Consider the following 17,922-nt stretch of genomic DNA (forward strand, 5'->3'; position numbering starts at 1 on the left):
GCGACTATTGTGACAAGTTACCTGGATTAACAAATTTAACTGTTTTACAATAATTGGAATTTATTGAACTGTTGAAACTAGTAAGGATTTCCTCGCTAGACCACATGGTCGAATCCTCATTTTGTTTTAAAAAATGTGCATTTCAGAGCAGTTGCGTACATTTGATAAGGAGAAAGGAAAGTTATGAAGTTATCTGTTTGGTTATTACCTCTTTTGTATTAAGATCATAATAGCAAAAAGTTTATATGTTATTCCAGATATTTGTATAGTTTTGTTATGTTGGGACCCATCGTATAAACCTTTCATGGTATATTTTATGTACATTATGTGTTGCTTGGTAAGTGATCGTACGGGTTATCACATCATGTCATCTACGCACACTCCATTGGAAGATTTATTTCAGGGTTGTGGACGAAGCCTACAATTATAATTTGTCTCGACAAAACCTGGGTCACCCATTTCTATCGGGTTATTACATCATGTCATCTACGTACACTCCTTTGGTGCAGGCATGAGAATCGGTCCTGATCAATCGGGAAAACCAATTTATCTGTCCTGATTGGGGACGGGGTTTTTCCTTGTAAACCTGGGACGGGGATCCCCGTTTGTCTCAAACCAGGTACTGGGAAGGGGATGGGTATCGCACTCTCCACTCCGTCTTGTACCCGTTATATATATTTATTAAAAGATTAAATGTATATTGTTTATTTCAACTAAATAGGTAATTCATAATGTTATATTTCCTGACTAAGTTTAGAATATAAAATTGTTGTTTTTTTTTTTATATTAGTATATAATATTTTGGATGTCAAGTAAAAATATAATTAGTCGAAATGTTTTGAATATTACTTGATATGTTTTGGTACATGTGACGTTAAGTCTTTTTTGTATTAAATTAAATTACTTTTGGTTTCAGGTTATTAATTGTTATACGATGTTGTATTTTTTTTTTTTTTTTGTATTAAATCAGATTCTTTTTTATTTTATGTTTATTAAAAATATGTGGGATTTAAACATGTGTGGTGTTTCAAATATTTGAATTAAAATAACTTACATAAACAGGAAAACAAATTCTCATTTCCCCGTTGGGATCCTCGTCCCTGTTGGGGATATGGATGGGGTTGTGATCATATTCCCTGACAGGGACGGGGATGAGAGATCAAGGACGGGATGGAGATTGAGGTCCAAAGTCTCATCCCTCCCCCATTCTCATGCCTATTCTGGTGTAAATCCACGTAATTAAATGGATCAAAATGTAACAACTTTTTTTTTCTTTTTAATAGGATGAACCTTCTAATTTTACGATTTGAGCATTGGTTTGCTTTTTAAATGTCATCCATTTAAGGGGCCGTTTACCCAAATGCTTACCCGGTAAGCGCTTACCAATAAAAGTCAACACTATAATAAATGCGTAAGATTTTAGTATATCAAAGCATATTGAATGCAACAATTTACTAGGTAAGCACTTACCTAGGTAAGAGTCGTCATCTTCACTTATCGGGTAAGACTCTTCATCATTCTCATCGTTCTTATCCGGTAAGATTCTTAGCTCTTCTCATATTCATCTGATGAGGAAATTTATACGTTAAGCACTTATCAAGTAAGTGTTTAGTAAACGGCCCCTTGATATTAGGCTCGGTTTACAAGAAAATTCATATTAGTGTCGGAGATGGAGGAAGGTCATAACAAATCAGGGGAAGGGAGTGGAGTCCGTTAGTGGAGGGACCAAAGTTGGTCGATTTTTCATACGTTAGAGAGAAATTTATAATAACTGAAGAGAAGGGACCAGTTTCATCAAATGTGACATAGGTTAGGGACCAAATCGAAATTTGGTGAAATCGATGCTCCCCTCCCGCTCATAGCTCATTGCCTCAGACCCTCAATCGCTCAACCTAATGAATCCTTCTCCGCCAATCTCATCGTAACCTAATCGCTCAATAGCTCTGTGTCTCGTGCTCAATCGGTCAATCGCTTTGCGTCTCTTGGTTCTTCACTTCGATTTCACAGACAAACAATCGTTTAAGGTATGTTTTTTAGTATGATTTTCTTTTCTTTTCGTTTCTATATGTCGAACCTTAATTTTCTTTATGTAATTACGTATGACTTTTGAGTAACCTTATATACTAGAGCAGTCAATTTTTAATCTATTTCTCCATTTCACTGGTTTTTAGTTGGTGGTGTACCTCTAGAATGCTGCTATTTTGAATCAAGTTTTGAGTAACATGTTCATAGAAAACTTTGTACCTCTTGACCTGTAAGAATTCCAGCAAATAGTCTTTGGACAATTTGTTTTTTGTTGGCTGGGTTTCATATGATCATGTTAGTTGGATTATGATTTGTTGGTTTACAAACATGTTATCTGATGCTCCATGTCTGCCATCTAATGCCAATTTGTTCTTGTGCAGCACATAAATTTTTAATGGAAATGAGTTTAGTGATGGGCTGCTTCTACTTCTCTAATATCTATCTTTTTTCTATAATCATTATTAACACGTTTAGTAATTGTGTGCCTGTTTGCTTCCCTTGTTTTATAAGAACCTGTGATCCAACTTAATTGAAGTTTGCTTCATTTCATCTGGACTCATACGTATGATCAACGGGTGCTATGATACATGCATATTACAACTATCAAGTTTTGCAAAATGTAGTGGATTCTAATGCAATTTGGAAATGCATTAGTATCTACATAGACATGATGTAGATTCTACATACACAAATTACTGTTAAATGAGTGGTTTGTAATTTGTAAATCATTTCATGTTTGGGTAGCTATTTGCCTAATTGCAAAAAATAAACTTGGACATCAACAAATGAGCTATTGGAAGCAGTTAAAATTGTGTAAAAACAGTTCCAATATTGTTTGCCAGACAAGTGCTCAAATGGGAATCCCCTGACATACCAAACTTACTTTGTGAATAGAGGAGGGGAATGAATCATTGATATATAAATGAGGAAAAGAATGATTATGTCTTTATGTTATTAAATAGGTATAACACGACCCATATGATGGGTTTTTGTCCTAATGATAGTTAATTTGGATGGTTTTTGGGATCAAAAAGGGGTTTCAACAACTTATTTAGGAGCAAAAGAAATGGTGGAGTTTACTCTGTTTATTTATTATTAAAACTCACTTCCATTGAAGAGATCCTGTTCAACTCCAATTGACCGTTGGTTATGTGCAGGAGTCGACAGTGAATAGGTCATTGAGCAATCTTTTCATTCTTTGGCTTTCTTTCGGTTAATAATACTTCATATGAAGTCTGCAAAGCTGATTAAATCAACTTTGAGTTACAAATCAGTATATAAAACAACAATAAATCAGTCCATTGTAGATGTCCTTCTGCTTAAATGCCAAAATCTCAAGCAATTTGACCAAATTCTTTCTCAAATGATCTCTACCGGGTTCATCAAAGACACATATGCAGCAAGCAGGATCCTCAACTTCTGTACTGGTCAATCCTCGTTCATTAATGTCCATTACTCTCGTAAAATCTTTGATCACGTTGAGAACTCCAATGGGTTTATTTATAACACCATGATGCGTGCGTACTTGCAGACAAATAATCCAAAAGAAACGTTTTTCCTTTATGCATTGATGTTAAAGAACAAGAACAAGGTTTATCCGGATAGCTACACATATCCTATAGTAGTTCAAGCTTGCATTGCTAGGTATTCAATTTTGGAGGGAAAAGAGATACATGATCATGTGGTGAAGATGGGTTTTGATTCAGATGTTTATGTACGAAACACTTTGATTAATATGTATGCTGTTTGTGACAATATGATGGATGCAAGGAAGGTATTTGATGAAAGTCCTGTGATAGATTCAGTTTCTTGGAATTCGATTTTGGCAGGATACGTTCACATGGGTAATGTAGAAGAAGCAAAGTTGATATTTGATCAGATGCCTGAAAAGAATATAATTGCATCGAATTCTATGATTGTGTTGTTTGGCCGGTGCGGTCTTATCGCTGAAGCATACCGGTTGTTTGTTGACATGAATGAGAAAGATCTTGTTTCATGGACCGCATTGATAAGTTGCTATGAGCAAACTGGCATGTATCAAGAGGCTTTGGTTTTGTTTATTGAAATGTATGAAAGAGGAATCAAGATAGATGAAGTTGTAGTGATTAGCGTTCTTTCTGCATGTGCACATTCATCAATTGTGAAGACAGGAGCATCTGTCCATGGATTAGTTCTAACAAGAGGAACCGAATCTTATGTTAACATCCAAAATGCTTTGATTCACATGTACTCGACTTGTGGAGATATAGTAGCTGCGGAAAAACTCTTTAATTCAAGTTCCCACATCGATATTATTTCTTGGAACTCTATGATCTCCGGCTATGCAAAATGTGGCTTACTCAAGAAGGCTAGGGAAGTGTTTGATTCTATGCCTGAAAAGGATGTTGTCTCATGGAGTGGACTGATATCAGGCCATGCACAAATTGGTCTATTCGATGATACTGTGGCATTGTTCCATGAGATGATGCTTCATGGAAATGTTAAGCCTGATGAAACCATATTGGTCAGTGTTATATCGGCGTGTACTCATATTGCTAGTCTTGAACAAGGTACATGGGTTCACACATATATAAAAAGGAAAGATTTGGAGGTTAATATTATTCTTGGTACTACCCTTATAGACATGTACATGAAGCTAGGGTGTGTCAAAAGTGCAGAGGAGGTCTTCTACACCATGGAGAAAAAAGGAGTATCGTCTTGGAATGCTTTGATTCTTGGTCTAGCCATGAATGGGCAGGTGGAAAAGTCACTTGAAATGTTCTCAGAAATGAAAAGTTTTGGTGTCGTTCCCAATGAGATAACGTTTGTGGCAGTGCTTGGTGCTTGCCGGCACATGGGCTTGGTCCGTGAGGGGCGTCGCCACTTTGATTGCATGATCAATGTGCACAATATTGAACCCAATATCAAACATTATGGATGCATGGTTGATCTTCTTGGGCGTGCAGGGTTGCTTAAAGAAGCAGAACAACTAATTGATAGTATGCCTATGGCACCAGATGTTGCTACATGGGGTGCATTGCTTGGCGCTTGTAAGAAACATGGTGCTAATGATGTGGGAGAGAGGGTAGGAAGGAAGCTCATTGAGCTTCAACCTAATCATGATGGATTTCATGTTTTATTGTCAAATATATATGCTTCGAAAGGAAGTTGGGATAATGTTGCAGAGATAAGAGGGACGATGATTCAACAAGGTGTTGTTAAAATGCCAGGGTGCAGCATAATGGAAGCTAATGGTGTAGTGCATGAATTTCTAGCTGGGGACAAGGCACACCCTCAAATTCATGAGATTGAGGAAATGTTAGATACTATTACTCAGAGAGTGAAGATGCTTGGTTATTCCCCAGATATGAATGAGGTTTCCTTTGACGTTGATGATGAAGAGAAGGAAACAACCCTCTTTAGGCATAGTGAAAAGCTTGCAATTGCTTTTGGGCTTATAGCGATTGATCCTCCAAATCCTATTAGAATAATGAAGAACTTACGGATATGTAATGATTGTCATGCATTGGCAAAGCTCATCTCCAAAGCATTTAACCGTGAAATAGTGGTGAGGGATCGACATCGCTTTCACCACTTTAGGCAAGGTTCTTGTTCATGTATGGAATATTGGTAATGAAGGGTGATGCAGCAACCAAATAACTACTAAGTCAATCCCTTCTAGACTGAAGTGTCTGAAACTTGTCCAGCCACCAACTACTTTGCAAAAGATTTCTACATAGGTAAAGAACTTTTGCAGCTTTTACATATTGCTCTTTGCATCCCAAAAATAATGCATGACTATGCACATAGTTTAATGTTTGTGTTTGACTAAAACCAAACCGAACCAAATCACATAAACCCTGGACACATACATGTCCTCTACCCCAAAGGGTAGAGTGGCTGTTTCCGTAAACACCCATAGAAACCATATTTATCTCTTGATACTTACAGGCATAAAAGGTACAAGATATGCAATCTTCTATCCTGTAGGGGGTATTTTTGCACCATGTTAGTTTCATTTCCTGATTTCTAACAAGTTTTTCTTTCAATTGTTACAACATAGTGGATGGTGTTAAAAATGATGAATGAGATTAACATATATACATACTTATTGCCGATAAGTGGGTAATTACATGATTCGTCCCAAATCAATGTAATCAAGATTATATACAACAGATCGAATAAAAGAAGCAGTAGCAGAGGTGATGAACACTAAATTATATATGAGGAAGTGTTCAAACCTACGTCCTAATGTGAGGAGCAATTTCACATGGCAATCTGATGAACAACCAACAAGAATCACAAATTGGCATTGCTAAATGACCTTTTACAGGGCTTTGTTTCCAGAATTGAAGCCTATCAGGTATGAAGATAAGGAAAAACAGAGGGGATTTCCTCTATGAAACTTCCTTGTGCCATATATTCTAGTATATGAGTGCACAACTAGAGGCGACAAAATGAAGATATATTTTTAAAAGAAAGATATACGTGAGGAAGGTTTTATGCTTGCTTTTGCACCAGATGATCTTATAGTTGTTTAATCCATCAAAATTGTTGTCTACTACAAAGTCTTAGAGCATTAATGAGCTCGTCATAGGACCTTCAATCCAAAATCTGAGCCTGCTGTTGTCCAGTTTTCCGCAGGATTATAACCAAAGAAAGCTTCAACTTTGTACATGTTTCCCAACTATTTCAACAGATTTGAGAACTTTGATGCTAGCATAATGTTCATAAGCAGATGCAACTCGATGTGTATAAATATATGTATATACGCATGTGTTGGTGTGTTTTTGTTCATATTTGCATATGCATTTATCTGTATGTTTTGGAGTTTGTTGATGATGTTGATGATAAAAGGTACATTTTTACATAGTCTCGTTGTCAGGAACCTCTTATATTAAAGGATATGCATTTGTGTGCGGCATTGGCCTAGCGGATAAGGAGGTGGATATCCTCGTAGAATAAACTAAATGATTCCTATAGCATATGGCTTGTCTTTGCTGTTCGATATTAATTCCTGCTCGCATGTCACCTGGCATTCCTATTGATTCTTACTTAGAACCTTTAATTGATGAAATGAATGAGTTGTGGATTGGTGTTGATGCTTATGATGCACTTGGAAAAGAAAAGTTTACACTATGTGCACAGCCCTTTTGTGGACAATTAAGTGACTTTTCTTGCATATGTGTATGCTCTCTGATTGGAGTGCCAAGGGCTACTATCATGTCCAGTGTGTATGAATGGAACATTTTCTCATTACTTGAACAACGAGAAATCCATCAATTCCAAGAGATTTCATCCTCTGTTGACACAGTTTCAATTGCAAGGACAATTGATGAGGTGAATGACACTCTAAAATTTTAAATCTTTTATTTCTTTCTACCTAAGTAATTAGCAGTACCTATTGAAGTCTATTATAAATTTGATATGAAACAGAAAGAAAAGGAAAGAAGGATCAGCAATTGGATTGTACACGATTGATCATTTCTCCATAAATACTAATGAATAGCAGAAAGCATGCCCAAAAATACTAAACCCCTATTTTGAGTTGAAAATTCTGTTTTTAATGGCATCATGGGTCTTCTTGGAGTAATAAAAAATAGATCTTTTTGAAGAAAATCTAAAATATGAGGGTGTTTATGATATAATAAAATAATGTACGGATCATAGTGTGATCGTCCCTTCTTCCCCTCTGCCATTACACAGATCTACTCCTTCCCACCCCTTCTGTTTCTAGTTACTTTCTTCTATCAAGCAGCCATTAATGGAGAATGGAGCTGTTCCAATATACATGAATGTATCATCAGTTGCAATCATTGATGCTTAGGGGCCATTTACCAAACGCTTACCAGAATACCAGGTAAGCGCTTACCCGTCACCATCCTCATTTACTTTATCAGGTGACATTTTATCAAAATGGATTGTTGGTAAGTGTCTTCTATCCAGTAAGCGCTTACCAGCTAAAGTCTTCTTTCTCACTTACTAGGTAAGATTATGGGTCCTTGCTATGTCTCTTACCAGGTAAGATTTTTGGTCCTTGCCAGGCCCACCCGCTTAAACAAGTGACACCTGGTGATGTTTGGTAAATGGCCCTTTAATCAAGAAGCTCAATTTAGTAGTGTAGAGATAATACAAGTAAGTTTATCTGTGTGACCTATATATATATATGTACAAAAATATTTAATTATCTATTTCTGATTGATGTGTTACTAGCCAGTAGAGTCGTAGTTTTGTTCATCGTTTATATGTGCTGTCATATGTAGGAGAAACTGACCTAGCTAGCTTCAAATTGATTCATTTCTGAGTAGAACAGCTTCCATCGAGTCTCTGCACCTATCCTTTTGATTTTCGCTGTCTGAACCTTTGTACACGTAAAAGATTACACCAAGGGGTTGTTTGATCCTTTTATTTGAATAATGTGTTTACGTCTTATATTCTCTATATGGCTCAAATGATTTAGTTTGATACATTTATCAGATATCTGAGGCTCAAAACATGTACATATTATGATATTGGGATTATTAGTTGAGATCTTTGTATTACTCATGTTTGGTATCATATATAGTGTTTCACTCTAATTTGTGAATGCAGTAAGTCTGTAGTTATTGGTTAGGGCCTAAATGAATATATTTTAATTGATAACCAAATAGATAACAAGAAAAGAAGTTGAGAATTGGGTTGCGCCATAGTTATTGGGTTAGGGCCTAAATGAATATATTTTAATTGATAACCAAATGAATCTTTGTATTACTCATGTTTGGTATCATATATAGTCTTATATTCTCTATATGGCTCAAATGATTTAGTTTGATACATTTATCAGGAAAAAGCCAAGTTTTGCTTATGTAGGAAAGAAAACCAAATAGATAACAAGAACAATAAATAAATAAATAAATATTAAAAAACAGCAGTTCTTTAATCCTGGCCAAAGGCTTTTCTATTTCTCGAGCACCTCCTGCGATTAATTGATCTTAAGCATGTTATAGTATGACAACTATGACTACAATTACTATATATACACTATGCAAGAATTGGTTCTTGACTGCTGGATCCTGCAGGAGATTCTTATGGAGTTGATTGTGATAAAAAAAAGGAAGCTTTGCAGATTGGCATGGTCAAAAGTTTGCTTTAAGAAGCAACCAGGATGCTTGGGAATAACTTATTTAGGCAGGAGATTAACAGCTTTACGAGGTAGGTGATGGTAGTAATTCTCTCAAGTCAATCATCCTTATTGGAAGTCATAGTTTGGGAGGATGGTGTTAGATTTCAGGTCCGCCTCTCTACAACATCTTTGTCTAGCTATATGACCTATCGCAAAAAAAATAAGTTATGCTAAGGGCATCTCCAATGGGTGACACCAAATCCATAAAAATTTGTGTAAGTATTGGTGCAAACAATAAATCTTCTTCAATGGGTAAACCAAGTCTTACTCCAAAATGTGAGATTGTAGGTATATTCCTTTTTATCTTATCTGGTTGGTGTAAATGGATAGTGTTACACCAAATTTAGTGTGGTACCATTCATTCCACCAAATTTGAGGTAAGGTTTTGTGTCCCCATTGGAGTGATTTAGTGTCAGATTTGGTATTTGGTAAGATTTCCTGTCCCCATTGGAGATGATCGAAGGTGCTAGCTATTTTTCGGAGGAGGGCAGTATTAATATTATTAGTTGAACTTAAGCTTCAATAGAAATTTGAATCAATCACATAAAAATGATCATGATGTGTTAGAAATGTGGGGCTAAATTGTTTAGTAAAGACAGATTGGTTTGGAGACATAATACGCTTGTGGCTACAATGTTAGCACATGTGTTGATATATTTAGATTCTAGACCATAGTTTGAGAATCGTAGAAGGTGATTGCCATAAAAAGTGTGTAATAAGATGAAGAACAATTTTGGTACTGATGTATATTCTTCTACCTGCATAAAAATATGAATAAATTTCAATATATGAATCCTGTTTCTTCTCCTTTGTCAATAAGATTAAAAATAATTTCCTTTGGTATTAATCGCTGACTAATAGATGTAAAGTTGTTCATATTCATTTTGAATTTAGTGTTTGATGTTCTTCTGTCAAAGTGTACCTTTCTTGTGAAACAGATAAGAGTATTAAGTACTAATTTATAAGTCTTATCTTTATATTTTATTACTGTCCCCACCTCCGGATGGAATATATTGGGTTCGTCTGGTTCGGTTCGGTTCGGTTCAGTTAGGTTTGGTTTTTACTGTTGGACATGGTGCAGTTGCTGATAAGTCTTATCTTTATATGTTATTACTGTCCCCACCTTCGGATGGAATATATTGGGTTTGATTTGGTTTGGTTTGGTTTTTACTGTTGGACATGGTGCAGGTAAATATTTGAGGGAAGTTTTGGCTCTCAACAGCAATGAATAACCAACAGGCTTTCACAATTGCTACTGATGACATCTCAACAGATCCGACCGTTGATCCAACCACCCAACGCAAGCATGCTGCCATGATCGAACGCCTTTCCAACCTCCACCAGTCTCGTGTTTCCAGCAAAAGTAACGTGAAAGATCCCTCCTTTGAATCCACCCAATCATTTCTTTTGGTTTTCACAAACTCCAAACAAGCAATCGAGACTTCCCTCGCCCAGATTCAACAAATACCAGATTCGAATCTGAACCATGATCTCAAATCCGACCTTGAAAGAATCTCTCTCTCCATCTCTGATCTCGAAAAATTGGTCGCTGAAAACTCCTACTTTTTACCTCCGTATGAAGTTCGATCGTCCCTTAAAACCATCTCCGACCTCAAACAAACCTTAGATTCCGTCACTTCCAAAGTCAAACCCAGAAAAAAATTCTCGTTCAAAAACAAACCCGCCAAGAAATCTGAAACCGCCAATGTTCTTGTTGACGCCGTCAACAAGAACGAGCCGGAACACCAGTCAAGCTACAAGGTTAAGGATTCACCAGGGTTCAGGAGTAAAGAAAATGAGGTTTTGGTAAAGGAATTCAAAAGTTCGGAGGTTGGAGAATATGTGCTTTCGGATCTGACCAATTGTGAGGTGAGATTGAAGGGATGTTTCCGGACTTTGTTCATAAACCGGCTGCAAAATTGCAAGATTTATGTGGGTCCAGTATTGGGTTCGATCTTGATCGAGGAAGTTGAAGGGTGTTTGTTCGTGGTGGCATCTCATCAGATTCGTATTCATCATGCTAAACAGAGTGATTTTTATCTGCGTTGTAGGAGTCGACCCATAATCGAGCAGAGTGTTGGGGTTCGATTTGCACCATACTGTTTGTCGTATGATGGGATTGAAAGCGATTTGAAGGAATCAAATCTGTACGATGATGCTGGGAATTGGGCAAATGTTGATGATTTCCAGTGGTTGAGAGCTGTTCAGTCACCAAATTGGTCAATTCTACCAGAAAATGAACACATTGATTCAGTGAAAATATGAATCTGCAAAGTTGAATAAAACCCAACTATCCGAACCTTTTGGCTTTGGCGATATACTGGTTTGGTTTGGTTTGGTTTGGTATATCTGAATTTTGCCATTTTTACCCTTGAGTAGGGAAATTTACATGTTTGTAGTTTGAAGATTTTAGCAACTACTGTTAGTCCTGAGTTACTTCTTGTTCATATTTGCTACATTTGTAAGCAACCCTCTTTAAATTAGGGTAATTATTTACCCTAAATCTTAAAATAAATGTTTACGATAAAAAAAGCGCATAATTTAGAAATATATAATTATTTACACTTTTTAATCAATTTAATGACAATTTTACCCCTAATCGTAGATGATGCAATGTACTCGTATTTTAGGACGTTTATCATTATGGTACTTAATATGCTTATTTTTGGTAAGCTTTTAGGTTTACTTAGTTTTTGTTTGGTTTGTGGATGAAACTATGATCTGCAGATTTAGTTAGAGATTGTACAAAAAGCCCGAAGCGTTATACCTGACCCAAAAAATCCTATTTTCAAAGCAGGTGGTCGTCCTATAATTAGTCGGCTCGCATAACGGGTTGGATAACCAGATTAACAAAGAAAAATCCTAGAATTTTATTAAAGAATCAAATACAACTTTATACACTAGAATAAGTCATAACACCAACAATGTAGGCCTTATTGGCAAAATTACTTTTGAAAGCCTGAAAATCCAGGCCTAAAAAGCTCGATCATGCCTATTTTCACAACCAAAGCCCAACTCTTTCCTGCAAACTGAAAACAGACTTGGAAGGCCCGAGCCTTACGCATTTAGGAGTAATATGCACTAACTAGATATAGGTACATTTTTACGAATCTTTATTAGACACGAAATCATTTTCTGCATCTTGGTTCGTTCGTGTGCATTAAATACTTGTACCATATAACTTGAAATTGGATACAAATGAAATGAGCCATAGGTTTAATGAAGATGACATATATTTGTAGGATATATATATATATACATATCCATAAAAGTGAGTGCGTTTATTATTACAAAGTGTTTAAACAGTGAATTATTGATTGATTGTTGTATCTGAAAGATGATATATTGGTGGTGAATTGAAGGAAGCTCCATGAACTGGAGGTTTACTTTCAACAAATTGGAGCTTCTTTGTCAAATTTCATTCATCATCTGCACCTGAGCCTGCACCTGCAACTGTTGACAGATTTACAACTTCCCTTCTTCCTTAAGCTAAGAATTCGTATCGCCTTCCAAATGTCATCTGTAACCGAACAAAAGTTTCAAGTTAAAACCATATTGAATCAAATACCGATGACGAAACCAACAAAATATTCGTTTTCGCCATTTAAGATCATTCTATTTAATATGGTAAGAGAACGAAGCAAACCAAAGGCACCCTTGAAGTGCTATCTTGTGGCTTTCTACCATCCTCAATGGTGCCTCAAACACACTCTAGGAAGCCAAACAACATTCAAGAGCAGTAGTGAAAACACAATGACAACGCTAAAGTGAGAGCTTCATTATTAAAATGGGCACTGGGAGACCAAAGGGTCGTTTAGGAATTTTCAAGTTATCTAAGATAAAATTATCATGTTAACCAAGGAACAAACACGACAAAAGTGAAGGCAAATTTGAGCACATTTTGGTTGATTCCAACCTTCATAGACTAGGTGAAACCATCTGACTTATTCTACAACGGGTTGATGGGATGATTAATAGTGAAACGATGCATATTCATCCCATGTCTTGTAATCAAAATCGTCATAACCAACAACCAATGTGATGGGAAAATGGTGAAAAAGCTACACTTGTTCAAACCCAAGTTCACAAACATGGATCAATGAACCAAATTTGAAGCTAAATGTTGAATTGCGTAGAGCATAATACATGTTGAATGGGATTAAATAGTGTAAAATGTTTAGTTCATCATCAAATGCATTTTAATGATGTGGCCTCGTCTATTTATGCATTAGAGTAGTTATGTAGGATTGGGTTCTGGTGAGAAGGAGAGTTAAGGTGTGAAGCATAAGAAGGGATCTCATCCTTAGATGCACATTAGAATGAGATGCACCAAGATGCACCGGATCAATCCCCATATCAAGCCCGATTCATGGGTGGGTTTGAGATTAAAGGTGATCAAAGGTCCGGGTTCCTTCTTACGCTTCTCACCTTAACTTTCCTTCTCACACGATCCTTCGCCTAGTTATGTACTGATATTTGGTTTAATGTGTTTAGGATACTATATTACATATTATCCCCACAACTAATGCCCTTTGCCAAAATGAACCATGGAGCAGTGGTTCACAATTGTGATGGACAATTGTACCCTCCTTATTGGAATATAATATATATATATATATATATATATATAATAAAAATCTCTGGAAACACTTGCCAAGGATCCAATAGTAAGTTTGAGATTAGTATTTAAAGATCAATACCCTTAATCGCATACTAGTGATCACTGACTTCATCTTTTGAAGATCATTCGAGTTTAAGGGCCATCTACCCGTGCTAACCGAGTAAGGGAGGCTCTTGATCCTTAAGCGGACAGCATTTCGATCAGCAACATTGTGGGTCAGAGGGTGTGGGTAAACAATATTCTTCTTACCCATTCAGCACCCCTATTTGGGCAGCTGCAAACAGGGGCAGACTCATATGAATGGGTGTGGGGAAAGGCCCCCATTCAAAGTTCAATTTTTTATAGTAATCTAGGTAAAAAATAAGTTTCTTCACTCAGATGTGCTTAGTTCCCCCAGTCACTTAGGATGGCTCCCCTAGTGGCCCAGTCCATTTTGACGAAACCCCCCTTCCCTCACTTGACAGTCGTTTCCCCACACATTGATTGTTTTGTTACCGCAAGTTCTTACAATCATGCTACAATGCTAACATTGGTTGATGGTTTTGTTAAATATATCTCAATTTCTTGTTCTTTTAGTTAAAAGATGAATCAATTAACCTAATGTTTAACTTTATATATGTTCAAACCAATTCATTTAGAAGAAAATTATATAAAATAATAGTATAATTTGCTATACAATTAACCGATATGGTAAAAAAAATAATTGAACTTGAAACTTACCTTATTCGTTTAACCGAAAACCGAATAACCAAAACTGTTTTGGTTCAGTTGAGTTATTCGGTTTCAGTTATACGATCCGCCACTGGCTGCAAAGTCAATAGAACAAGAATGGTGTTGCGCACAGAAGCAGCAGTGGCGGCACAGACCCCTAGGAGACAACAATCGACTGTAGAGTGCTGCAGCATATGGATAGGTAGGGGCATGGTCATTTGAGAACCCGCAAGAACCAAATATTCATCATGAAAGAATATTCATGTATATTTATATAACTCATTATGAATATCTGGTTCATTATTTACGGTTCCTAATTGATCTTTCCCTTATTCTAGTAACCAAACAAAAGATGGGATAACAAAGGAGAATTGACAATTAGAGAAATTAGGTAAAAGAACATGATAATTAGTATGAAGGGAACCCCAAAGGTATAAAGGTGCAAAAGAAACAAACCTGTGGGCCGAGACACTCCAAATAAACCTTAGACCATGTTAGGCAAACCAGCCGACGGCTAAAACACTAGCTCTTAAACTAGGCATTGTTTGGTAAAAACTACCTGATAGATTAGATGACAATGTAAAATGACCTAAAAATCATGTTGAAGAACTAATTGGAAGAACATTAGAGGCATAACAAACGTATACTAAATTCCCATTAACCGAATTCTATTAGCGTAAGGCCAGGTGTCGCTTCAATATCCTACAAACACTCGATCAAAGAACCAGGTGTTGTTTCAATATTTGGAAAGCTAGCAGACCATAACACTTGTATTTAACCGGTGTTGCCAATTACTCCCTCCGTCCCAAAATAAATGTCTACTTTCCCATTCTACCCTTAACTATGAAATGGATAATATTTCTGTGTGTTATTAAGGGAAAAATTGTCCTTTAGTTAATTATAAAGAGTAAATAAGTTACATCATTCGCCTTTTTCATTGTGAGCATTAGCTACAAATTCATGCATTGCAAATTGATAAGCTACGATAATGTGAAGAATGCTGAACACATTTCTTATTGTACATGGAAATGCTCACAGCAATTATGTATTATTCAATCTTAACGAACCTAATCACAATATCGTACAAAGTTACTATTTCTCGTGTGGCAATGGAGGACGAGTTAAGTATGAGGATTTGACATGCATCCATTTGTCATACAATTCTACTTATCGATTTGTAGCTAGCATAGATGGGAACCAACGAGGTAGAGAGTTGAGGATAGAGTTAGTGAATCGGCAGTTGAAGTTAGCATATTCCTACGTTACATTAGGGGTATGTTTTTTTCTTCGTATCGTCGTACCTACTTCCTTGTATGATGATGTTGACTTCTAACTCAATCTCCTTGTGTTGTGTCTCTTTGGGACCTTCACCTTTTGCTCTTTCCTCTTATCTCTTACGGGAATCTTTCTATATATTTCCAACACTTGTCACAAGTCGGTGGTCTTCATGGAAACAGCTGCTCTACTCTTTTAAGCATCAAGGTGAAGTCTACATACATGATACATACATCCCACCCCTAACCACACCTCGGCATGGAATATACTAGGCTCCTTTGGTTTGGTTTATTCTACTTGTAGATGATAAATTTAGTATGCAAATGTCCCACTGCCCTGCCTACATGACTTCAATGGTCAATTCATCAACCATTAGAACTCTAATCTCCTAGGAAATGGCCACTAACATCCACTTTGGCATCTTGAGACTATTTGTAAAAACAAGCCGTGGATCTTCACGGAAATAACCGCTCTAATCAACCAAGGTGGGATAAATGACTGCATCTGTTACATTTCTTTGAACCCACAAAAGGGTACAGGGATATTCTACGCCATGACCTCAAGGACCAAATTTCTAACTTGAATATTGCCCAAAAAGCTATACCAATTTGGTTAAAATGAATGAGAATAGTAGCAAAAGGACCAACCTATTCATCAATGAATAATGATGAATAGCACATATCTTTTCTCACTTATTCATCAATGAATTTGTTTGTATCACAGTCGGACTGGCAACACAAGAAAAGATTAAAGAGAAGAGAAGCATAATTACCATTGTAATCCACTCGAATTGGGTCTGTTTGACCCGATAGACCTGGACCGATTGATTCCTACAGTATCCATTCTCTCGTACCCACCACCTGTTTTAGGTCTCCCTTCTTCCCCATCATAATTCGGACCTTGACGAAGATTCGACCGCTGATCCACTCCAGGCTTCTCTTCCCTCCCGAGAAAACCCGGCCGGAGATGAGGTGGCACGAACTTATTCGTCTTCGGCGATATCGGCAAGTTCTTATTCTGTCCACTAGGAGAAGAAGCCAAAGGAGACAATGGTGGACCGGACCCAGTTCGCCCGAGAGGCCGGAGGGAAATGGTATCCTTCTCGGTAGGAGGCTGAGTCGCAGCCGGAGAAAGGGGAGGGGAGGGTTGCGAAGGGGGAGTGACCGGTTTGGGAGAAGGGAGGTTCAAGACAAGCATGTTTCCATGGATGCGTGAATTTGAGAGAATGGTTTTGTTTCCCGGAGGAGTTGTTAAAGAAGTTGATGATGATGATGAAAAAGAAGAATACCGGCGATGCTTGTTGGCGGTGGAGGTGGCCTCTTTTTCAAAGATGTCGTTGAAGTTGAGAGCGGTGTACTTATTGGTTCTTGCCATCCACAACCACCGTACACCGCCGCTGAACAACCGTGGGCAAGACGAGATTTACGACGGAGTAGTTGTCGCCGGGAAGCTCTTTTTTGGATCAGGAGACATTGGGAGTGGGGTCCGGTAGGATAGACATAGGTTATTTACTAATGTGGGACCCAAGTTTTTCAAAACTTCTAATTTGGCCACAAAGGAATTCAGAATTTATACATTGAGCACTTGTCGAGCAACTAGAGCTCGAGTCGTTCTCGAACACACACGAAAATTCGCTTAAATTAACGAAATGAGTGACGAAATGTCAATTTTGACGCGAGTCGTTCAAAAGTTCGATTAAATTCTTTAGATTAAGTTGAATAGAGTTGAGCGATACGTGCATACCATATACAAGTCATATAATCAAAGAAAAAGTTGTATATTACTGGACTTCAAGCGAAAGCTAATACATAAGTTAACGGGTTCGATTTTATAAACGAGTTTAAAAAACTTGAATTATGCGTGTAACGACCTAAAAAATCAAGAATACCTCAATAACTAACAACATCCCTCTCGAGATCAGTTCGTATATTGCTTGCACTTCAACTTCTACACGAATCTATTATCATATATTCGCATTCTCATACGGCTACTTTTGGTCAGGTGTGTGTCTAAATTTCATAATTTTGAGTAAATTATGGTTTTGGTCCCTATGGTAGGTTGAAAATTTGGTTTTGGTCCCTAGATATCGTTTATTACATAGATAACCCTGTGGTATGCACTTTTTACTGATTTTGGTCCCTTGGCCATC

The 17,922-nt window shown here is 37.0% G+C and overlaps 3 protein-coding genes across 4 annotated transcripts; 2 read left to right on the plus strand and 1 right to left on the minus strand.

The window, feature by feature from the left end:
* The first annotated feature begins 1,915 nt into the window (after positions 1–1,915).
* LOC112525929 (tubulin-folding cofactor C) lies at positions 1,916–11,692 on the plus strand. 2 transcript variants are annotated; one of them, XM_025136254.1, is made up of 3 exons: positions 1,916–2,024; positions 9,063–9,195; positions 10,355–11,692. In XM_025136254.1, the coding sequence occupies exon 3, from the start codon at positions 10,391–10,393 to the stop codon at positions 11,429–11,431; it is 1,041 nt and encodes a 346-aa protein (XP_024992022.1). In that variant the 5' UTR covers positions 1,916–2,024; positions 9,063–9,195; positions 10,355–10,390; the 3' UTR covers positions 11,432–11,692. The 2 variants fall into 2 exon arrangements, with proteins under 2 accessions (XP_024992022.1, XP_024992023.1); XM_025136255.1 differs by lacking the exon at positions 9,063–9,195.
* On the plus strand, positions 2,614–6,783 carry LOC112525928 (pentatricopeptide repeat-containing protein At3g62890-like). Its single transcript, XM_025136253.1, has one exon. The coding sequence runs from the start codon at positions 3,254–3,256 to the stop codon at positions 5,636–5,638; it is 2,385 nt and encodes a 794-aa protein (XP_024992021.1). The 5' UTR covers positions 2,614–3,253; the 3' UTR covers positions 5,639–6,783.
* Positions 11,693–12,322: 630 nt separating the features above from the next.
* LOC112525703 (putative proline-rich receptor-like protein kinase PERK11) lies at positions 12,323–17,236 on the minus strand. Its single transcript, XM_025135937.1, has 2 exons — positions 16,546–17,236; positions 12,323–12,686 (listed from the first exon to the last, which is right to left on the minus strand). Coding segments are annotated over exons 1-2 (603 nt in total). The 5' UTR covers positions 17,148–17,236; the 3' UTR covers positions 12,323–12,685.
* Between the last annotated feature and the right edge of the window lie 686 nt (positions 17,237–17,922).

This window comes from Cynara cardunculus (assembly GCF_001531365.2).
Source record: "Cynara cardunculus var. scolymus isolate 2C chromosome LG 13, CcrdV1, whole genome shotgun sequence".
NCBI classification, from domain to species: domain Eukaryota; kingdom Viridiplantae; phylum Streptophyta; class Magnoliopsida; order Asterales; family Asteraceae; genus Cynara; species Cynara cardunculus.